Here is a 24,680-nt window from a genome sequence, read left to right as displayed (position 1 = left end):
TTTGTAGTGCAGTAAAAATCAGATGAAGATAGCAATGACAGATTTACTTTGACACAAACATTATGTAGGAGCAGGTAATGGGTAATATTTATCTGTAATAACTGGACATGATTAACGTGAGCTAATTATATAATAGTATATTTCTAAATAAGACTGGGTATTGTCAGTGATTTCTGCAAATGCAAGTTTATGATCATTTGTCTTGGTTATGTACTGTCAAAACCTTTCCAAATTATGAACAGATCCTAAAGTAGTTACTTTGTATTCATCCTGTTGCCATGACATACACAAAGTGAACTAACTTTTTCTCTACAATTAAAAATTCAGTGGGGAAAAAAAGAAAAGCGTTGGACTACACTGTACACCGCTTTAGACCGGTGCATAATAAGCAAGCCAATGAGGCAGAAAATAAAGATTTCTGGTGGGAAATTGGTCTCAAAGTACACTGAGAAAGATCCACTCTTTGTTTTACATCTCGTTGCTGAATCTGTTTACCTGCTCTTTAACTGTTTGGAGTTTTATCTGTTTTGTGGTTGTTGAAATCAATATTTAAAAAACAGTTCCAGGATTTAATGTATTAATATCAGATTATTTAAATTAAAATCAATTTGAATTTGGAAATTGTTTTTTTTTTTAAACCAACCCGTATTTCTAATTAACTAGCAGCTCATTCTCTTTCTATTGATGAAACTTTCTTTAAAGATATAATGCATTTTAGGGTTAACTTGAAAAACATGATATTTGTATGCAAACTGAGATGTCATATTTACCTTGCCAATATATATCATCGCCTATGTACCTTTGTGTTGTCAGTACAAACACTGGCAGTGAGAAACAATGCACACAAGACTAAAAATCATAGTTTCTAAGCTTTTATGTCAATTTCTGACAAATAAACACACATTAAGTTAATATTGAAGATCTCAGTGGATGTAAGGTAAATTTTAATGAATAGTTAACATGACCTCGCTCTACAGTTTCAGAATTCATCCCAAACTTTTGAAGCTACTATGTTTTCAGACAGAATTACATGCATACATGCACACAAACACTATCAAAGACATAATCTCCTTGGCCGAGGTAGAAAAATCAAACAAAACACAAAAAGACTGATAAACTTGTTGGAACATGTCCGTTTGCTAAATGAAGGAATGCCTGGGTCATACATAAGCAGACAAGCTTTCCTCTGGTGCTGGTAAACATACAAAAAAACTCACCTCAGACTTTAAATACAAAAAAATGGAAGATGTAAACACATTGCTCTTTATCCCAGAAATTAATTATTCTATAGTCAAATGTGAAACCATCTTTTGGCCCAAAGTTTGTCATGCAATAGGACAATGATCTCATGCACTGCAGCAAATCCACAACAGAAAGGCGACAATCAATGACTTGAATCATCCCAGAAAAAGTCCAGAGCTTGAATCCTGTGGCAGGACCTGTAGAGAGCATCATTGTAAAGAAGACTGGGGCAAAATTCCTCCACAGTGATGGAGGACTGATAATGTCATGCAGGAAAAGCACCAAATCAAAACAACTCCATTTAAGACACATCATAGTCGAACGTAAACACACTACAGCAAAATTTTACCCAGTGTTTAATGTTTCCAATGCTAAGCTTTTCAACCTCTATCAAAGGTTATACATTTCAGGTGTACACATTAGGTAATTAAGGTAATTTACCACAAGTCATTAACTCTAAATCATCATGTGGTCAGAAATGAGGTCAGACTGTTTTTCAAGATTCTGCCGATCAGTTTCACTTTTAGGTGCTGGCGCTGTGCTGCACCAGCCTGTTCTGTATCCAACATGACTTAAACTTTGCATTCTTCAGTTTGTATAATACAAAGCAATGTCAAAGCCATGGACACACAAACACCCACATAAGGCAAGGCAAGTTTATTTATATAGCACAATTCAACAACAAGGTGATTCAAAGTGCTTTACAGAGACATTAAAAAACAAAAACAAATAAAAAGCATGATCTAAAATTTATTAAAAATAATAAATAAATAAAAAAAACAATAGATAAAATCAGAACAGTAGATAAAATCAGTAGTTAAATGTAAGTTTTGAAATTTAAGCTTAAAAATGTGGATCTGGTGCTTTATTCAAATGCTGCTGAGAATAGGTGAGTCTTCAACCTGGATTTAAATAAACTGAGTGTTTCAGCTGATCTGAGGCTTTCTGGGAGTTTGTTCCAGATATATGGAGCATAAAAGCTGAATGCAGCTTCTCCGTGTCTGGTTCTGACTCTGGGAACTGATAAAAGACCTGAGGGATCTGGAAGGTTCATACTGGGTCAGGAGGTCACTGATGTATTTTGGTCCTAAACCATTCAGAGCTTTATAGACCAGCATCAAGGCGTTCCCAGGCCAGCCGAGAGATAGAGGGGCCTCCTCCCAATCCGACATGTCCAGAAGATAAATTGAAAGCTTCGCTTTTTACGCTCAGTTTTCTCTTCACCACAACGGACTGGTACAGCATTTGCATCATTGCAGCCACAGCACCAATCCGTCTGCCGATCTCCCACTCCCCTCACTCAGCACCCTGGCATATACTTTCCCAGGAAGGCTGAGGAGTATGATCCCCCTACAGTTGGAGCACACCCTGCAGGACCCAGCCCCTGCTGGCTCCTTGGAATGCTGTCGAAGCTCTGTCTGAGGTGGGAGTTGAAGATCTTGCAGATGGGGGCCTCTTCCAGGCATTCCCAGCTCTCCCTCACTATCCTTGCCCGCCTCCTAATCCATCTCACAGCCAGGATGGTATCAGTGGACAGCTCAACTGGACACTCACCTGAGTGTCCACAACGTATGGCTGCAGATCTAATGATACAATTACAAAATCAGCCTGTGCCTTGGGTGTCCTGGTGCCACGTGCACTTATGGACATCCTTATGTTCAAACATGGTGTTTGTTGTGGTTTGTGTTTTGTGGTTTGGCACAGAAGTCCAGTAACAGAACACGGCTCTGGTTCAGATCTGGCAGGCTGTTCCTCCCAATCACGCCTTTCCAGGTGTCACTGTCATTGCCCACGTGAGCGTTGAAGTCTCCCAGTAAGAGAACACAGCTGGAGCACCCTCATGCACCCTATTCATGAACTCCAGGAAGGCCTGGTACTTTTAACTGTCATTTGGAACACCCTGGCTCCAGAGCGGAGCCCCGGTAACCCTATGCTGGGAATCCATGCTATTCCCTGGATCTTCTTCTTATATGGGTTTTTGAATTTCTCTTTGTCTGGTGCCTCACCCAAGGCCAATTTGCCATATGAGACTCTACCAGGGGACAAAAGCCCCCCAACGTTATAGCCCCTGTGATCTCTGGAACACACAAACCCCTCCACAAGAGTAGCAATTGATGTAGGGGCACTCAATGGGCACTAATCTGCTGCTGGAAAAGTCACCACTCCTGCTTCAAGAGCTGCTCAAGGCTCAGGAATGAGCTCTTTGTTATTAAATGCCTGTATTAATTTATATGTGACACTTTGGACTTGCATTTGTTGGCATTTGTTGCCATCCAGGTACAACAAATGCAGGTCCACAGGTGATGTTGAGTGACAAGACCTAGTTCCTTTTACTCATTCCAAAAATGTTGTGGTCAGGCCTCTGTACATGCTAGCCAGGTTGTTTTGTCAAGAGCTGCTTCGGGCTCCGGAATAAACCTTTTAAATCAAATAACAGAGTCAGTAGACCTGATTGAGTGAGGAAGGCTGTTCCACAGTTTGTTTGCAACAATCTCAAAAGTACAATCACCTCTGGTTTAATAATTAAAGTGAGGGACAATTAGAAGATCCTGGTTAGAGGATCGGAAAGGTTGGCTGCAGTGATCAGGTTTCAGAAGCTCTGCTGTATAAGCAGTGTCCTGTCCATGCAGAGGATTATGCTAGTAACAGAATTTCGCAATATTCCTGAGGTCAAGGAAACAAGTTTGGGTGAGCTTTGAGATATGAGTTTCAAAATTCAGGTGTTGGTCAAAAATGATACCAAGGTTTTTAGTTTTAGAAGTCATTTGTGAAGGGGCCGATGTACTGACTTATCTCCTTAGAGAAACTGCCTGGGCCAAGTACTAAAACCTCAGGTTTACTGAAATTGCGATGAAGTAAATTTGACTACATCCAATTAGTAATGGCAGAGAAGCAGTCACTGCGGCAGGAAAGGCTGTTAAGGTTGTTGGGCTTGACATAAAAGTAAACTGTGTCATCTGCATAGCAATGGTATGAAAATCTATTAAAAAGATTACATCGATCACTCAGGGGTGACATATATAACTGTCACGATCTGGTACAGGGATTCAAACGCAGAGCGGTAAGGTATCTCCAAGGTGTAGTTTATTTACAGTGCCAGTGCAATATATGTACAGTGAAGGGATCCAAAACTCCGGGGGAATCACAGGGTAACTCGCTCACGTCTTCTTCGCTCACACTCACACACGTTCCCGCAGCAGGGAGGTCGCAGGTCCCGGGGGGGGGGGGGAGATCTGAGGCAGACGAGAAGGCAGGTCACCAACTAATCACAAATCACGAATATGAAGCACAAGAGCTGTGAGAACACTAACGTTAGGGGTACAATCATCCAGCGACGAGAGGATCTGTGTTCCAGCCTCAAATAGTGCTCCCGGTGATGATGGGTGAGTGTTGTCAGGTGTGTGTGTGGGCCAAGGGCAGGAGCCCACAGTGAGCTCCGCCCAGGCAGAGAGGGAGAGAACAGAAACAGCAATTGTAGCCTTGTGGGGCCGACCGGGCAGGCACGGAGACCATGACAGTACCCCCCCCCCCCCCCCCCCTCAACGGGAGCCTCCCGGTGACCCACCAGGCTTACCTGGATGCCTGCGGTGGAAGTCCCGGAGCATGGCCCCATCCAGGACAGCAGCTCGAGGCACCCAGGAGCGTTCCTCTATCCCGTAGCCCTCCCAGTCAACCAGGTACTGAAAACCCCGACCCCGGCGCCGGGAGTCCATGATGCGGGTGATATTGTAGACCAGCTGACCATCCACGAGCCGGGGGGGCGGCGGGGCCCTGGAGGGAGGGCACAACGGGCTGGAGAGCACCGGCTTGACCTGAGACACATGGAAGACATTGTGAATGCGCATGTTGCGCGGCAGCTTGAGGCGGACAGACACAGGGTTCACAACGGCTTCCACGGGAAAAGGGCCAATAAACTGAGGAGACAGCTTCTTTGACTCAGTCCGTAGCGGCACAAAACGGGTAGCCAGCCATACCTGTTGACCGATGGTGTACACGGGGGCCGGTGTCCGGCGACGGTCAGCGAGGGTCTTGTTCCGCTCCTTAGTACGGAGTAGGGCAGCCCGAGTCGCCCGCCAGGCACGACGGCACCCGCGGAGGTGAGCCTGTACAGAAGGAACGGAGTGCTCACCTTCGATGGCCGGGAGCAAAGGCGGTTGATAGCCCAGGGACGCTTCGAAGGGAGACTTGCCCGTGGCGGAGGACGTGTGGCTGTTGTGGGCGTATTCGATCCATGGAAGCTGTTCACTCCAGGTCGATTGGTTGTGCGAAGCGACACAGCGGAGGGCAGCTTCCAGCTCCTGGTTGGCCCGCTCCGATTGCCCGTTACTCTGTGGATGGAAACCGGAAGACAGACTGACCTTGGCCCCCAGTGCGGAGCAGAACTCCCTCCAAACACGGGACGTGAATTGCGGCCCTCTATCCGAGACGATGTCCTCGGGGATCCCGTGAAGACGGAACACATGGGAGGTGAGGAGCCGGGCCGTCTCCAAGGCAGAGGGGAGCTTCGGGAGGGCGACGAAGTGTGCAGCTTTGGAGAAACGATCGATAACGGTAAGTATGGCGGTGTTACCAGCGGAGGGCGGCAGCCCCGTGACAAAGTCCAAAGAAACATGGGACCACGGTCGGGCTGGTGTAGGGAGAGGCTGCAGAAGACCCGGTGGAGGGCGGTTCGAAAGCTTATTCCGGGCGCAGGTCGAACAGGCCGCTACGTACTCCTTGGCATCCCTAGCCATAGCAGGCCACCAGAAGTAACGTCGGAGGAACGAGCAGGTGCGGAGGACCCCAGGATGGCATGAAAAGCGGGCGGTGTGAGCCCACTGGAGAACCTGAGAGCGGACGGCTGAAGGAACGAAGAGGCGACCAGGTGGACCAGTGCCAGGATCCGGTTCGGTCTCCTGCGCCTCTTGGATGAGCCCCTCGATCTCCCAGGAGATGGCTCCAATTACGCAGGCGGCCGGGAGGACAGGCTCAGGGTCCGAGTCCTCCCCAGTGATGGAGAATTGCCTGGACAGGGCGTCTGGCTTTACGTTCCGTGTTCCTGGCCTGTAGGTGATAGTGAAGTCAAAACGAGCAAAAAACAGCGCCCACCTGGCTTGCCGGGAATTGAGACGTCTAGCCGAGCGCAGGTACTCCAGATTCTTGTGATCCGTCCAGACGATGAATGGTTGTGCCGCTCCCTCCAACCAATGTCTCCACTCCTCCAGGGCCAGCTTGACGGCCAGAAGCTCCCGGTCCCCGATGTCATAGTTACACTCTGCTGGGGAGAGACGGCGAGAATAAAAGGCACACGGGTGCAGCTTACCGTCCAGCTGTTGAGACAGAACTGCCCCAACCCCGGAGTCCGACGCGTCCACCTCCACAACGAACTGCCGTGTAAGGTCCGGTTGCCGGAGTATGGGAGCAGTGGTGAACCTGTCCTTGAGCAGGGCGAAGGCTCGCTGAGCGGCAGAATCCCACTGGAAGGGAACTTTGGGAGAGGTGAGTTTAGTGAGAGGGAGAGCGATTCTGCTGAAATCGCGAATGAACCGTCTGTAAAAGTTGGCGAATCCCAAAAAACGTTGCACTTGGCGGCGATCAGGAGGAGTAGGCCATTCCACCACAGCCCGCACTTTCTCCGGATCAGTCCGCAAGTCCCCCTTCTCGATAATGTGGCCCAGAAAACTCACTGACGCCACGTGGAAATCGCACTTCTCCCCCTTCACAAAGAGCCGGTTCTCCAGAAGGCGTAGCAGGACCTGCCGGACATGGACCTTGTGCTCCTCGAGTGTCTTAGAAAAGATCAAGATGTCATCCAAGTACACAAATACACAACGGTTAACAAAATCACGAAGGACATCATTAACCATCGCCTGAAACACTGCGGGGGCGTTAGTCAGCCCAAATGGCATCACGAGATACTCAAAGTGGCCCCGATGCGTATTGAACGCGGTCTTCCACTCATCCCCCTCTCTGATGCGCACCAGGTGGTAAGCGTTGCGCAGATCCAGCTTGGTAAAGACGGTCATGCCTTGAAGCAGTTCAAAGGCGGAGGAAAGCAACGGCAAAGGGTATTTGTTCTTAACAGTGATCTGATTAAGGCCCCGAAAGTCAATACACGGCCGCAGCGAACCATCCTTCTTATCCACGAAAAAAACCCCAGCCGCGACAGGGGAAGAGGAGGGGCGAATCAACCCTGCCGCCAGCGACTCCGAGATGTAACGCTCCATAGCATCCCTCTCAGGCCGGGAGAGGCTGTACAGGCGGCTAGACGGCAGCGGAGCTCCAGGAAGAAGATCGACGGCACAATCGTACGGGCGGTGCGGGGGAAGGGACCGCGCCCGATCCTTACAAAAAACATCCCGCAGATCATGATAAACCCGCGGAACCATCGAGAGGTCCGGGGCGTCCGACGGCGAGGCCGTGGGTGGGAGCGAAACGGGGGAAGCCGCAGCCCGGAGGCAGTTCATATGGCAGGCCACACTCCAACCTAGTACGGCACCCTTCTCCCAGTCGATATGCGGGTTGTGGAGGACAAGCCAGGGGTGACCCAGAACCAGCGGAGTGAGAGGAGCCTTAAACGAAAAAAAACAAATCCTTTCTGCGTGATTGCCAGAGAGAGATAATGAAAGGAATTCAGAAACATGAGTGATGTCAGGCAGGCGCTGGCCCGACAGTGCGTGAACGCGGAGGGGGCGTGACAGAGGCTCCAAGGCGATGTTCAGTTTGGCGGCGAGTGAGGTGTCAATAAAGTTCTGCTCAGCCCCAGAGTCAATGAGAACGGAGAGAGAATGAGAAACAGTCCGAACACGCAGAGTAGCCGGCAAAAGAAGTCTGGGGAGAGGGCTTTCACTCGACAGATCGCCCACCAGCACCCTCACGATCACTGGTGAGCGCGCCCTTTTGCCAGCGTTGGGCAGGAGGAGACAGAGTGGCCTTTACGGCTGCAATAAACGCACTCACCGGAGGCAAGACGGCGCTGGCGCTCCGCGGGCGACAGCCGTGAGCGCCCAAGCTGCATGGGCTCTTCCCCATCCCCGGTGTCGGCGTCACACGACCCATGGGCTGCAGTAGGGGTCCCACAAAAGTCCAGCGGGGCATGCCCCGAACACGCGCGTGCGCTCCGATGTGCGCGCACCTGATCGTCCACCCGCATACACAAAACCAGAAGCGCATCCAGGGAGGAAGGCAGTTCACGGAGCATTAGTTCATTCTTTATTTCCTCATTAATATTAGTGAGCAATGCACTTTTAAGGGCCTCTTCCCCCCATTTCGCCTGTTCAGCCAAAGTAGAAAAGTCAATAGAAAAATCAGCCATGCTGCGTTTACCTTGTTTAAGCGCAAGCAAGCGCTGGCCGGCGGTGGCAGTTGTGGCTTTCCTGTCAAACACACCTTTAAACTTAGTAAGAAAGTCAGAAAAGGTGATGTCCGGCTCCGCCTGAAGCGCAGCTTGAGCCCAGGTTAGAACACGGTCCTGGAGTAACTGGACGATATAAGCGATTTTCGCACCATCAGTAGAAAAGGCTTGCGGTTGCTGGCGAAACTGAAGGGCACACTGAGTGAGGAAACCAGCACATTTATCAATCTCTCCCGTGAAAGCCCTGGGAGTGGGGAGGAATCTGTCAACGTGAACAGGTGAGGGAGCAGGTGGCGCGACACTTACTGCTGGAGCTGGCGCCTCCGACGGAGGAGCGGCGACCAGTGGAGCGGCTGGTAGCAGTGTTAGCCGGGCCACGGCCTGTGTGAGGTTCGCGAGCTCTGCTCGAAGGTGAATGAACATCTGCTCGTGGCGTGCCAGCATCGCGGCCAAAGTGGCGAGGGTGGGAGTCGAGACCGCTGGATCTGCTGAATCCATTTCCGTGGCTGGATGATTCTGTCACGATCTGGTACAGGGATTCAAACGCAGAGCGGTAAGGTATCTCCAAGGTGTAGTTTATTTACAGTGCCAGTGCAATATATGTACAGTGAAGGGATCCAAAACTCCGGGGGAATCACAGGGTAACTCGCTCACGTCTTCTTCGCTCACACTCACACACGTTCCCGCAGCAGGGAGGTCGCAGGTCCCGGGGGGGGGGGAGATCTGAGGCAGACGAGAAGGCAGGTCACCAACTAATCACAAATCACGAATATGAAGCACAAGAGCTGTGAGAACACTAACGTTAGGGGTACAATCATCCAGCGACGAGAGGATCTGTGTTCCAGCCTCAAATAGTGCTCCCGGTGATGATGGGTGAGTGTTGTCAGGTGTGTGTGTGGGCCAAGGGCAGGAGCCCACAGTGAGCTCCGCCCAGGCAGAGAGGGAGAGAACAGAAACAGCAATTGTAGCCTTGTGGGGCCGACCGGGCAGGCACGGAGACCATGACAATAAAGGAAACTGGTGCAGGGACTGAGACTTGGGGTGCAGATGAGGACATACGCTGATTCATACAAATTCTGAAGTATCTGTTGGACAAGTATGAAGAAAACCATTTGAGAGCAGTACCAGTAATGCCAACTCAGTTGTGTAGTCTGTTAATAAGAGAAGTATTAATACTATTAAAGGCTGCAGATAAGTCAACCAGGAGTAAAATCAAATGTTGAGCAAGTAAAGCTGCCGTCTGTGAAGGTTCTCAGTTATCCAGGTCATTGTAGTCTAAGGAGCTTGGAAAGAAAAGTGTCTGGACTTCTTTAAGTTGAAGACGTTTCACTTCTCATCCGAGAAGCTTCTTCAGTTCTGGGGTCAAATGGTGGAGAGTCCCAGATTTAAGCCCTGTGGGAGTGTCCTCCCAAGAGGGACAATGGACCCCCTAATGATCCTCTAACTAATCACACGAGCCAAGGTGTGAAAACGGATGTAGTTCAAAGTCAGCCAAGGAAATCACTCTATCATGTGATTTCCTGAGGTCGATGACAGAGATGACACAGGATGTGAGTGGGCGTTAAGGTGTCTGGAAATGGATCTCAGGGGGAAAGTGTACATGTAAAGGAAGCTTTTAAAACATGCGGTTCACAGGTCAGCAAAGATGCACAGAAAAGAAGATCAGACACCAACTAGGGAGGCTCTGAAAGACAAACGAAACAACATTGTTGTAGCCGGTGTATCGGAACTCCAGAGAGTCTTCTCCAAGCACGACATCCCAGTGTACTTCAGGCCCAGCAACACACTCAGACAAAAACTGGTTCATCCCAAAGACAAAACTCCTAAACACAAGCTTAACAATGTAGTGTATGCTGTAGAGTGTAGCGAGGAATACCCAGACCGCTACACTGGAGAGACCAAACAGCCACTTCATAAACGCATGGCACAACATAGAAGAGCCACCTCAACGGGACAAGACTCGGCTGTCCATCTGCATCTAAAGAACAAAGGTCACTCTTTTGAGGATGCCAATGTTCACATTTTGAACAGAGAAGACTGATGGTTTGAAAGAAGAGTGAAAGAAGCCATCTATGTTCACTGTGGCTTCTGTTCTGGACATGATTTCCTTGGCTGACTGTGAACTACACTGCCTCATGGCTTACGACACCAACTGTCTGCCATCTATAATCCAGTTCTGAGATCCCTTCCCAGATGCCTTAACGCCCACTCACATCCTGGGCCATCTGACCTCAGGAAATCACATGATAGGGTGGGGCCAGGTTTCACAATGAGCTCACCCGAAACCTTGGCTGACCCACACCCGTCTTCACACCTTGGCTCATGTGATTAGTTAGAGGCTCATTGAGGGGCGGGGGGGACCACCACACTCCCACAGGGCTTAAATCTGGGACTCTTCACCATTTGACCCCAGAACTGGAGAAGCTTCTCCAATGAGCAGTGTTGGGACTAACGCGTTATTAAGTAACGCGTTACAGTAACTACGTTATTATTGTGGTAACGAGCACGGTAACTAGTTATTATGCCAAAATCAGGAACGCGTTAGTCGTTACTGGGATTTAGATAGGGTCGTTACTCGTTACTTCGTGTGGTGGCTATCGCGGAGCTTCCACAGATTCAGTAACATTAGCAAGTGGTGGAGGCCAGCAGGTGGATGAAGGAAAAGGGACGCAGAAGGAAAAGAGACCCGAGGCGGCCGCCGGTCCAAGTGTGAACTGAACTTCAGGTAAGAAGTTATGACCTGCAGTCTCTCTGGGTAAGATATGAACCAAGTTTAGGTGGAGTTTATTTTTGTTATTCTGACTTTTTCGTACTGCGTGCTAGCTAGCATGACGGAGTTTCTATACAGCTGGGTGGTGCTATGAAGTTAATGATGTTGAACTTTATTTTGTTCATAAGTTATTAGAGTTGCCAACCGTCCTGTCTGGTATTCAGAGGAAATATTACGCGTTTCTTATTGAGGTGAAAAGGAACAGTTTGTCCCGTAATTCAGCTACAATGAAAAAGACACAAAGCTGGAGTTATTCTGTGTTTACGCTGCACAGCTGCCTCTCATTCTCCCCCCTCCCTCTCCTGTTTCTACTTCAATCATGAAACTGATCAATGATCAGCTGATCGGCTCTCTTGTTTGTTTATCGTCCACTTTGCGCCAGAAAGAGGAAACCAGCGGATGTCGCGCTAAACAACAGCAGCACGTTTAAGCTTGATCAGCTGTTGTTAGAATTTATTTAATATTAATTTCTAGTATCAGCTGATGTTTGCTGGAGCCACAGCTGTAAAAGCTGCTGGTCATGATGTCGGTTTGTATATCTGGTGAGAGGGAAACATGAGGATGAAACCAGGAGATGTCCTTACTGGATCATCAGAGCTGTGATGGAGAAACAGGTTTACCTTTTAGGTGACATGAATGAGTTGAAGTTATGAACTGTTTCTGAGAGACAAATAACACCAGGATCCTTTTTTAGGTAGCTGACAGCTGGTAACTGTGCAGGGGCGGGTCTAGCAAAGTGTTGCCAGGGGGCAGGTAGGACATTAACAGGGAGAGGGGGGCACAAAGAAATACTTTTCTTTCTTATTCTCATTTAAAATGTCTCGCTTTTAAAAAATAACTAGAAAAATTTGCATTTCCTGCGAAAATGCAGTGTGGATGCTTAAAGCTGAAGCTGTATGCAAAAAGTAGCTGAAAAAGCTGAAAAGTTGCAGAAATTGTAAAAACTTTGCAGAAACAAAAGAAGTTTGCTAAAATGGAATAACTTAGCAGAACTGCAATATCTTAGAAGAAACATAATACTTGGCAGAGATACAATAGCATAGCAGAATTTAGCAGAAATATTGTAACTTACCAGAAAAATGATAACTTCTCAAAAATACAAGAATTTAGGAGAAATAGTATAAGATAACAGAAAGAATATATTTAGCCAAAAATACTTAAACATTACAGAAACACTATGATTTAGAAAAATAGTACAACAGAGCAGAAATATTGTGATTTACCAGAGACACTGTGATGAACTATGAATACTATAATTTTAAATTAAGACTATGTTTTAGCACAAATATTATAATTTGGCAGAAATACTATAATTTAGCAGAAATACTATGTTTTAGCACAAATCCTATAAAAAGCAGAAATACTATAATTTAGCAGAAATACTATAAAAGCAGAAATAGTATATTAAGCACAAATCCTATAAAAGCAGAAATAGTATATTAAGCACAAATCTTATAAAATAGCAGAAATAGTATGATTTAGCACAATAGTAATAAGTTAAACAGAAAAATTGGAAAAGCAAAATGGACAGCTGAAAAAATGCTGAACATGCTGAGGGTCCCTCAAATATACTTGTTAAATGACAAAAATCTGCAAAAAAATTTATTACAGCCACACAATCACAAATATGTACACATGAGGAAACACACATGCACAGAGAGACCCACACACAAGATCCAATTCAGTCAACCAGTCTAAATATATTGAATTTAAATCTTAGAATGAGATCATCCCATTAAAAGCCTCTCTCTCTCTCTCTCTCTCTCTCTCTCTCTCTCTCTCTCTGTCACACACACACACACACACACACACACACACACACACACACACACACACACACACACACACACACACACACACACACACACACACAGGGAGAGAGAAGTAAGTTTCTAGGTCAGCCTGGGAGCTGGTGAATTTGAATCCACCAATCAGAGAGGCTGTGCACTTTTCCCCACCAAAACAGGTGCATCTGTTTACACACGCAGCAGCACAGAGAGACACAGGATTTTTGCAGTCTATTTCTCATAGTGACGACTCCCCTCAAACAAATGACCGTAATTTCCTAACCGTAGGGGCTAGAACGGTCATTCTTCCACCGTTTTGTTCAGAAGAGATGGGGGAATCTTCAAGTGTTGACAATTTAATATTAAAATATGAATTTTTAGAGATATATGACATGGATGACTTGTTGACTTAGAAGCCACGAATTCCCCAATATGCAAATTTGAATGCCTGAGACCACATATGTGATTGGCTGGCTGGGAAGCCGTGCAGGCCCTGATTTGTGGATTTGAATTCCTCAGCCCTCAGATATGATTGGCTGGCTTAGAAGCCACGAAGGCCCCAATATGCAAATTTGAATGCCTCAGGACACTTATTTGATTGGCTGGGAAACTGTGCAGGCCCTGATTTGAAAATTTGAATGTCTCAGTCCTCACAGAGGATTGGCTGCCTGGGGACCTGGCAGAAATATATAGAAATACTATTATTAAGCATAAATACTACATTTAGTAGAAATACTATGTTTTAGCACAAATAGTATAAAAAGCAGAAATACTATAATTTAGCAGAAATACTATGTTAGGCACAAATCCTATAAAAAGCAGAAATACTATAATTTAGCAGAAATACTATGTTAGGCACAAATCCTATAAAAAGCAGAAATACTATAATTTAGCAGAAATACTATATTAGGCATAAATCCTATGAAAAGCAGAAATAGTATAATTTAGCAGAAATACTGTATTTAGCACAAGTACCGAAAAGTACCAGAAATACTATGATTTAGCAGAATAGTAATAACTTATTGAAACACAAATGCACAGAGGGACACACAAACACAGGCTCTAATCCAGTCAACCAGTCTAACTATGTTCAATTTAAATCCTACAATGACATGCTGTCAAATAAGGGCAGGGTCCTCTCTCTCCCACTAAACACACACACACACACACACACACACACACACACACACACACACACACACACACACACAGGGAGAGAGGACTAAGTTTCTAGGTCAGCCTGGGAGCTGCTGAATTTGAATCCACCAATCAGAGAGGCTGTTTACGTTTTCCCGCCAAAACAGGTGCATCTTTTTACACACGCAGCACAGAGACATAGACCTGCTTCTTTCAGTTTATTTCACATAGTGAGGATTCCCCTCAAACAAATGACCATAATTTCCTAACCATAGGGGCTAGAGCGGTCAGTCTTACACCGTTTTGTTCAGAAGAGATGGGGGAATCTTCAAGTGTTGACAATTTATCATTAAAATATGAATTTTTAGAGATATATGACATGGATGACTTGTTGACTTAGAAGCCACGAATTCCCCAATATGCAAATTTGAATACCTGGAGCCCACATACATGATTGGCTGGCTGGGAAGCTGTGCAGGCCCTGATTTGTGGATTTGAATTCCTCAGCCCTCAGATATGATTGGCTGGCTTAGAAGCCATGAAGGCCCCAATATGCAAATTTGAATGCCTCAGGACACATATATGATTGGCTGGGAAGCCGTGCAGGCCCTGATTTGAAAATTTGAATTTCTCAGTCCTCACAGAGGATTGGCTGCCTGGGGACCTGGCAGACATATATAGAAATACTATGATTAAGCATAAATACTACATTTAGTAGAAATACTATGTTTTAGCACAAATACTATAAAAAGCAGAAATACTATAATTTAGCAGAAATACTATATTAAGCACAAATCCTATAAAAAGCAGAAATACTATAATTTAGCAGAAATACTACATTTAGTAGAAATACTTTGTTTTAGCACAAATCCCATAAAAAGCAGAAATACTGTACTATGATTTAGTAGAAAAACTACAATTAATCAGAAATACTAAATTTAGCAGAAATACTATATTAAGCACAAATCTTATAAAATAGCAGAAATAATATGATTAAGCATAAATACTACATTTAGCAGAAATAGTATATTAAGCACAAATCTTATAAAAAGCAGAAATACTATATTAAGCACAAATCCTATAAAAGCAGAAATAGTTTATTTAGCACAAATCTTATAAAATAGCAGAAATAGTATGATTTAGCACAATAGTAATAAGTTAAACAGAAAAATTGGAAAAGCAAAATGGACAGCTGAAAAAATGCTGAACATGCTGAGGGTCCCTCAAATATACTTGTTAAATGACAAAAATCAGCAAAGAAATGCACAGGGAGAGAGAAGTAAGTTTCTAGGTCAGCCTGGGAGCTGCTGAATTTGAATCCACCAATCAGAGAGCCTGTGTACTTTTTCCCGCCAAAACATGTGCCTCTTTTTACACACGCAGCACAGAGAGGCACAGGATTATTGCAGCCTATTTCTCATAGTGAGGACTCCCCTCAAACAAATGACCATAATTTCCAAACCGTAGGGGCTAGAGCGGTCATTCTTACACCGTTTTGTTCAGAAGAGATGGGGGAATCTTCCAGTGTTTACAATTTATCATTAAAATATGAATTATTAAAGATATTTGACTTCTAATGCACCATAACTGAGTAGAGCGAAGCAAAAACTGCCTTGACTTGCCCTCAAACAACGCTTTGTAACTTGAAATCTGTTTGGAGTATCAATATCATTCTTTCACCGTAAGAGACAGCAGGCTTTGGTGAACAATCATGGAAATTTTCAGGTCTCTGTGGAAATCCAACAAAAAGTTATGACGAGAGAAAAAAGTGGTTCATTTCCAGACTTTGAAATCTGAAGAAATCTGAGCGAAGGACGAATTTCCTACCCTCAAACAAGTCCAACTCATTTCAGAACGGTAATAGTTGAGAAAGAAATTCTTGAATTGTGAGCGTCAGGAGTGTCTGAAGATATGCCGGGACAAGCCTCATGTCTTAACTTTGCTTCGTTAAGGAGATATGACGATTCGAATATGCCTCTCATTACAGAAATGCAGCGGTGATTTTGAACAAACTCTCCATTGACTTTATATGGAGAGTTTTCTGACCTTGTGTTAGTCTGAGGAGATTTGTGAAAGTTCTATGAATACCACAACAATGATAGTGACATTTTCTGAAAGCCAGAAAAAATACCTACGTTTTGATGTATAATTTGTGGAAGTTGAGTGAAAATTGAGCAAGTAGCAAACAGTTGTTCGGACATGAAGAGAAGACTGCAAAAGCTTCAGTGGCACACTGGAAGCCAAGAGCATAGCAACCATAACAACGCATGTATTTTGTGAAAAATCACAATTTTGCAACTCAAAACTTTAAGAGGCATAAAAGTAAAACAGTAGAAGATTTGAAAAAGCTGAATCATACCTGAATAGCCCAATAATTTGTGAACATTTTAAAGTTTGAATGGTTGTTCTAGGTGAAAGTATGAGGCAGTAGTTAAGTTTCAAAGACAAGAAAGTTTTAGCAGAATTGTGGAAGTTTCCCATTCATTTCAATGGGACAAATTAAAGGAAAAAAGTGGAATATTTTAAAAAGTATAATAGTTAAAAATAGCAAAAGTCATAGCCGGCATTAGCAAAAATAGCTGAATAGTTTAAAGTTTGAACGGTGAAAATAGCACAAAAATTGTGGAAGTAGTTCCACGGCGAAAAGTGTACGGAAGTCCTAAGAATAATAATAAAGAACTAGAAAAATTTGCATTTCCTGCGAAAATGCAGTGTGGATGCCTTAACGGCTGAAGATATCTGCTGAAAAAAGCTGAAAAAGTTGAAACAAAAAAAAAAAAAAGATGCCCTGAGCAGGATTCGAACCTGGCCCTCCTGGTCAAAGGGCAGCTATTTAGCTCACTGAGCCAAACACTTTCTCACAAAGAAAAGGTGGAGAGATTGACAATTGTGCTAGCAGAATTTGGGCAAAAAAAAGGGGGTGAAAATTCTGCTGAAAAGAGTTCAATCAGCAGAATTTCTGCTGAAAAGAGGTGACTGAGCAGAATTCTGCTGAAAAGAGGTTTTTGCTGAAAAAGAGCTGAAAAAGTTTGGATTTGTGCTGAAAAGGGGTTAAAAAAACTGAAAATTTTGCTGAAAAGGGGTGAAAAAAATGAAATTTGTGTTGAAAAGAGTTTAAAAAAAGTTTAACTGTTAAGTGAAAGAAATGTTGCCATAAGCTGGATTTGAACCCAGGCCTCCCAGTCTGAGAACGGATGCTTATCTCACTGAGGTAAAACACAGCTCAGCCCATCATGCAAAATCAGTGACCACATTGATAATGTGTTCCATTCATTTCAATGGTCAAAAGTCATAACACACATCAGCAGAAATAGCAGAATTTTTTAAAGTTTAAACATAGCATTTCTGCTAAAACTTAGTATTTATGCTAAATAATATTTTTTTCCTGCCAAATCATAGCATTTGTGCTGGAACACAGAAAGTTCCACCAAATCATACAATTTGTACTAAAACATTATTTATGATTTAGCAGAAACATTGGGACTTGGTAGAAATACTATGATTTACATAAAATACTTTGACTTAGCAGAAGTACTACAATCTAGGAAAAAAGTACTAAAGCATAGCAGAAATTCTATCATTGAGCAGAATTACTAGGATTTAGAAGAAATACTAAGATTTGGCACAAACACTGATGTGGCTCAAGAACCTTTATTATGCAGTTATACTATGATTTGGAAGAAATACTATACTTTGGCACAAATACTATGATTTGGAAGAAATACTATGTTTTAGCACAAATACTATGATTTGGCTCAAATACTATAACTATCCTCGGTCAGAAGGAGAGGCTGACATCCAGGGATTAGATTACCACGAGGTGGAGTTTATTGCGGTCAGATGGATGGTACAGGGAGGTATGGCATACAGTAGGAGGATGTGGAGAGGTGATATGGTGTGGTTTCTATGATTAAGAACAGGGTATGCATTACAACATGCATACAGATTAAAGATTAAGAAAACTGGTAACAAATTCCTCCACTACAAATCAGTCTGATGCCACTTTTTACAGGGTTCCCGTTTACTAAGGCACTACCCAAAAGGCGCCACAAGAGGGCACTCCAACACAAGAGATGACCTATTTACACTGATGCACTTAGTAAACAGCCCCTACTTAGCCACTACATAATACAGTGATATTACAGTATACAAATTCACACAAATACTATGATTTGGCAGAAATACTATGACTGAGTAGTAATACTATAACAGAACAGATTTCCTAAAAAAAACTATTAAATTGCAGTAATTCTATGACTTGGCAGAGATACTACGTTTTAGCACAAATACTATAACAACGCAGAAATACTATGACTTAGTAGTAATACTATAACATAACAGTTCAATGTTCTTGCACAAATACCACAATATGGCAGAAATACTATGTTTTAGCACAAATACTGTGATTTGGTATAAATACTATGATTTGGCACACATACTATATTCCGCAGATACACTATAACATAACAGATATTCTACAACTTAGTAGTAATACTATAACATAACAGAATTATTATTTGGGCACAAATACCACGATTTGGCAAAAATACTATGATTGGGTACAAATACTATGATTTGGCAATAATACTGCATTTTAACACAACTACTGAGATTTAATTGAAATTCTATGATTTAGAAGAAATACTATTACTCCATACAAATACGATACTTTGGGACAAATACTATGTTTTGGTTCCAATACTATGATGTGCAACAAATACTATGATTTGGCACAAGTACTATGATTTAGTACAAATACTATGATTTGGCAGAAATACTATGACTTAGTAGTAATACTATAACATAACAGATTTCCTAAAAAAAACTATGAAATTGCATTAATTCTATGACTTGGCAGAGATACTACGTTTTAGCACAAATACTATAACAACGCAGAAATACTATGACTTAGTAGTAATACTATAACATAACAGTTCAATGTTCTTGCACAAATACCACAATATGGCAGAAATACTATGTTTTAGCAAAAATACTGTGATTTGGTGTAAATACTACGATTTGGCACACATACTATATTCCGCAGATACACTATAACATAACAGATATTCTACGACTTAGTAGTAATACTATAACATAACAGAATTATTAATTGGGCACAAATACCACGATTTGGCAAAAATACTATGATTGGGTACAAATACTATGATTTGGCAATAATACTGCATTTTAACACAACTACTGAGATTTGATTGAAATACTATGATTTAGAAGAAATACTATTACTCAATACAAATACGATGCTTTGGGACAAATACTATGTTTTGGTTCCAATACTATGATGTTCAACAAATACTATGATTTGGCACAAGTACTATGATTTAGTACAAATACTATGATTTGGCAGAAATACTATGCCTTAGTAGTAATACTATAACATAAGAGCTATACTATGGTTTTGCAGACATACTATGTTTTTGCACAAATACCATGATTTGGCACAAATGCTATGATTTAGCAGAAATACTATGATTGGGTACAAATACTATGATTTGACAATAATACTGCGTTTTAACAACAACTACTGAGATTTGATTGAAATACTATGATTTAGAAGAAATACTATGACTCCATACAAATACGATGCTTTGGCACAAATACTATGATTTGGCAGAAATACTATGACTTAGTAGTAATACTATAACATAACAGATTTCCTAAAAAAAACTATGAAATTGCAGTAATTCTATGACTTGGCAGAGATACTACGTTTTAGTACAAATACTATAACAATGCAGAAATACTATGACTTAGTAGTAATACTATAACATAACAGTTCAATGTTCTTGCACAAATACCACAATATGGCAGAAATACTATGTTTTACCACAAATACTGTGATTTGGTATAAATACTGCGATTTGGCACACACACTATGATTTGGCAGAAATACTATGCCTTAGTAGTAATACTATAACATAACAGATATACTATGGTTTTGCAGACATACTATGTTTTTGCACAAATACCATGATTTGGCACAAATGCTATGATTTAGCAGAAATACTATGATTGGGTATAAATACTATGATTTGGCACAAGTACTATGTTTCAGTACAAATACTATGATTTGGCAGGAATACTCTGGTTTAGCAGAAATACTGTAATTTGGCATAAATACTATAATTTGGGATAAATACTATGATTTGGCACATATAATATATTCAGCACATATATTATAAAATAACAGAAATGTTTGGCCCCAAAACCATGATTTTGCACAAATACCATGATTTTGCAAAAATACTATGAATTGGCAGAAATACTATGATTTAGCAGAAGTACTAAGATGTAGTAGAAGTACTTTGCTTTAGCAGAAATACTATGATTGAGGAGTAATACCTAAACATAGGAGAAATATTGATACACAGACACACATACACAGACAGTAAAGGGAACAGGAGCTGTTGAGAGTCTGGGCTTGGTATATGTAGGTCAGTTAAATTAGCTGCACCTGCTGTAGTCAGCCCTTACACACACAGAGACAGAGAGAGGTGTGAGTTTTCTTCAGTGTATTTCTGACATTCAGGATTCCCCTCGAACAAATGGCCATAATTCCCTAACCGTAGAGGCTAGAACGGTCATTCAGACATCGTTTTGTTCAGAAGAGATGGGGGAATCTTCAGGTCTTCATAATTCAGAGATAAAATATAAATTATTAAAGATATATGACTTGTAATACACTGTAACTGTGTAGAGGCGAAGCAAAAACTGCCTTACTTGCTCTCAAACAACCTTTGGTAACTCTAAATCTATATGGAGCATCAAAATCATTCTTTCACCGTAAGAAACAGCAGGCTTTGGTGAACAGTCATGGAAATTTTCAGGGCTCTGTGGAAATCCATCAAAAAGATATGACGAGAGAAAAAAGTGGTTCATTTCCAGAGATTGAAATCTGATGAAATCTGAGCGAGGGACAAATTTCCACCCCTCAATCAAGTCTAACTCATCTCAGAACGGTAATAGGTGAGAAAATAATTCTTGAATTGTGAGCATCAGGAGTGTCTGAAGATATACGGGGACAAGCCTCATGTCTTAACTTCGCTTCGTTAAGGAGATATGACAATTTGAAAATGCCTCTCATTAGAGAAATCCAGCGGTGATTTTGAACAAACTCTCCATTGAGTTTATATGGAGAGTTTTCTGACTTTGTGTTACTCTGAGGAGATTTGCAAAAAATCTATAAGTCCCACAACAATGATAGTGACATTTTCTGAAAGCCAGCAAAAATACCTACGTTTTGATGTATAATGTGTGGGGCTTGAGTGGAAATTGAGCGAGTAGCAAGAAGTTGTTTGGACATGAAGAGAAAATTCAAACAGTTTCACTGTCCCCTCTGAGTTAATTGCATAGCAACCATAGCAACACATGTATTTTCTGAAAAATCACAATTTTGCAACTGAAAACTCAAAGAGGGATAAGATTAAAACGGTAGAAGATCTGAAAAAGCTGAATCATACAGGAATAGCCAAATCATTTGAGAACATTTTAAAGTTTGAATGAAGTTTCTAGGTGAAAGTATGAGGCAGTAGTTAAGTTTCAAAGACAAGAAAGTTTTAGCAGAATTGTGGAAGTTTCCCATTCATTTCAATGGGACAAATTAAAGGAAAAAAGTGTAATATTTTAAAAAGTATAATAGTAATAAACACCAAAAGTCATAGCCGGCATTAGCAGAAAGAGCAGAACAGTTTAGAGTTTGAACGGTGAAAATAGCACAAAAATTGTGGAAGTAGATCCACGGCAAAAAGTGTACGGAAACACCCGGAATAATAAAGAATAAAGAGAAACAGGAACTCAATAGTGTGGATGCCTATTAAGGCATCCACACAATAAAGAGAAACAGGAACTCAATAGTGTGGATGCTTAAAGCATCCACACAATTATCTGAATCTTACAACAAACGATTGATAGATTGATGCATATATACCATCAGAACAGTGTACATCACTGTCACAACAGTGTTTGTTTTCATTCAAAGGCTTTATGATTTTTCCTATAATAGTGGGCTGGTCTCTAGTCAAAATGCCCGGGCTGATTTTTTTTTTTGTCCCAGTCCAGCTCTGTATGCAGCTCATCTGCAGTCTGGTGTTACCTACATCTTCCTATTCAGAAGGCAGAATGTCTGAGTTCTGAGTACAATCAAAGCACCACGACTGCAGTTTTTGTGTTGGATGTAAAAGGCGCACATGACGCTGTGACGTAGGCTAGAATCATGGCGGCGGTCAATGACGGTCCAGGCGTGGGATTTCTCTCGTGGAAATATGCACATTATCTTTTCCTTTCTATTGGTCGGTGGCACAGTGCACTGTGGCAAGTAAGCAAGCTAGAAGACTGGCAAAGTTATGGAAGCAACACATTAACAAGAGAATTCTGAGTAAAACCAAAGTTACGTTCCCTAGTAACTAGTTACTTTGAAAGTAACGAGTAACTTGAAGTAACTGAGTTACTTTTGAGAGAAGTAACTAGTAATGTAACTAAGTTACTATTTTAAAGTAACTTACCCAACACTGCCAATGAGAGGTGAAACATCTTCAAGCAACTTAAAGAAGTCCAGATGCTTGTCTTTCCAAGCTCCTTAGACTAAGTAAAGCTGCTATTTGTATTTAGTAGTGTAACATTAACATTTATTAGTGATTATATTCATCACAGTTTCCTGAATCCTGATTTGATGCCTTCAAATAATATTTTTAACCTGGTCAATAATCTATGTGTTAAAAAAATATTTAATGTATGTAAAGTGGTACATTTTTGCAAATCTAGAATATTTCCAGGATGTAATTGCTAACTTAACCATGCACTGTAAAAATGAAACCACGTAAATGCCAATATTCATTTATATGTGACACTTTGGACTTACAGTTTTTTGATGGCTGGACAACCAGTATATTAACAACTAAATGTACCTCATTAATGCATGGATTGTTACCCCTGACCTTACTATAAAAACTCCAAATGACTGTTAAAAAGCCCTTTTATCAGATTTCATATTTACAATCATGCAGTCATGAAAGAACAAACCAAAGTGGCTAAAATCTGCACAGGATTTTTTCTCGGTAAAATGTTTAATAAAATGTTCTCTGCGGTGGTCATTATAGTGGACAAAAAAACAACAATAATTTTTTGGGCACTGAGTTCATAACAAAAAGCACTGCTGATGTTTGTCTGTGGAAAGGGGAGAAAACCTGCAGTCTGTTATTCAAACTACATTAAAATGTTTGCTTTTCTTTTTTAGAACCCCGTATGTTTGATAAAAGATTAAAGAGAATGAGCGAATCTTTTCTATGGAGATGGAAAAGGGAAGTGGATACACTCCCTTCTAAAGACTCGAAGGAGGAAAAAGGTGGGAAGTACAAATATTTTTTATTTTTTATTTGTTGAACTCCATTTTAATATAGTTGAAAGTTTCATTATAATTATTTTTCTTATTTTCTTATTATTAATTATTATGTGCATATTGTACATGTGCAGCATTCATTTCACTCATTAGTAAGATTTGTTTAAATGTTAAGTAATAAATATCAAACATTTTTTGATCTGTTTATTTTGTTTCCCAACAAAACTTATTCAGGAACATTGGACATGTATTCAAATCGTTATAAAGGTCAGAGGTCCAAAGTTGCAGTAGGAAACATGTTATAATTAAAAGTGTTTTCCACAGTAAAATTGTGGAACAAAAACAAAAAAATAATGGCTATAAATGCTTCTTCTGACCTGTTTCATCTTTAGGGGTGAAAACTTGAGAAAGTATCAAAGCAGTTTAACAGAGCCTGGGCGATTCATCTATTAAATAGTGCTGATAATTAAAAACAATTTTTCTTTGTTTTTGTCCACCAGTGAAACCTACATTTTAGGAATACCTTGAAATGCAAGCCTTTTGTGAAGCCACTCAGCAACTGATAGACAGGGAGAAACATCTGTTTTGGGAGACAGCTGAGGCCAACAAGGAAGCAGTAGAAAAGCTTGCGGCAGAGCTCGCTCCTGTTTCACTTATTACTCCTCTGAATATCTAAGCCCTGTGCTTTTCTTTGCCCTTTGTCACATCGTACCTCCTCATGTGTGTAAATCTCCATGTGTTTCTAGTTTCAGTGTAGCTCCTCATTTGTAGTTTCTTGGTGTAAGTTTTCTTTTCCCAGTGTTTTTGTTACTATTTTCCATTTTTCTAAATTTTGGTGTTTCTTGTGAGTTTACGCTTTTAACAATTTCCCCAGCAATAAAACTGCCACCTTTAGTTCATCCTTCATGTTTGAGTTCTGCACTTGGGTCCACCTCCTTCATGCCTGCCACAGCTACACATGACAATAATGGGCAAAAAGTGTCACGGAAAAGAGGGACCCAGGCGCGGTTCTTGCTCACAGAAACACAGTGCGTTTATTTACAGTGAAACAGACAAGTC

The 24,680-nt window shown here is 41.9% G+C and overlaps 1 protein-coding gene and 1 pseudogene across 1 annotated transcript; one reads left to right on the top strand and one right to left on the bottom strand.

Annotated features, from left to right (window-relative positions):
• Positions 1-2,542: 2,542 nt before the first annotated feature.
• On the bottom strand, positions 2,543-9,544 carry LOC146646133 (uncharacterized). The gene is made up of 3 exons (XM_085392209.1): positions 8,882-9,544; positions 4,817-5,054; positions 2,543-2,796 (listed from the first exon to the last, which is right to left on the bottom strand). Exons 1-3 carry the CDS (start codon positions 9,071-9,073, stop codon positions 2,543-2,545), a joined length of 684 nt encoding a protein of 227 aa, XP_085248335.1. The 5' UTR covers positions 9,074-9,544.
• LOC146646132 (uncharacterized) lies at positions 9,176-10,907 on the top strand (annotated as a pseudogene).
• Positions 10,908-24,680: the final 13,773 nt, after the last annotated feature.

The sequence above is a fragment of the Rhamphochromis longiceps genome, linkage group LG19 (genome assembly GCF_057381845.1).
Source record: "Rhamphochromis longiceps isolate RC_006_pf linkage group LG19, R_longiceps_female_GT1.1, whole genome shotgun sequence".
NCBI lineage: Eukaryota > Metazoa > Chordata > Actinopteri > Cichliformes > Cichlidae > Rhamphochromis > Rhamphochromis longiceps.
Note: the sequence above shows the minus strand (reverse complement) of the source record. Positions and strands in the feature narration are given on the sequence as shown.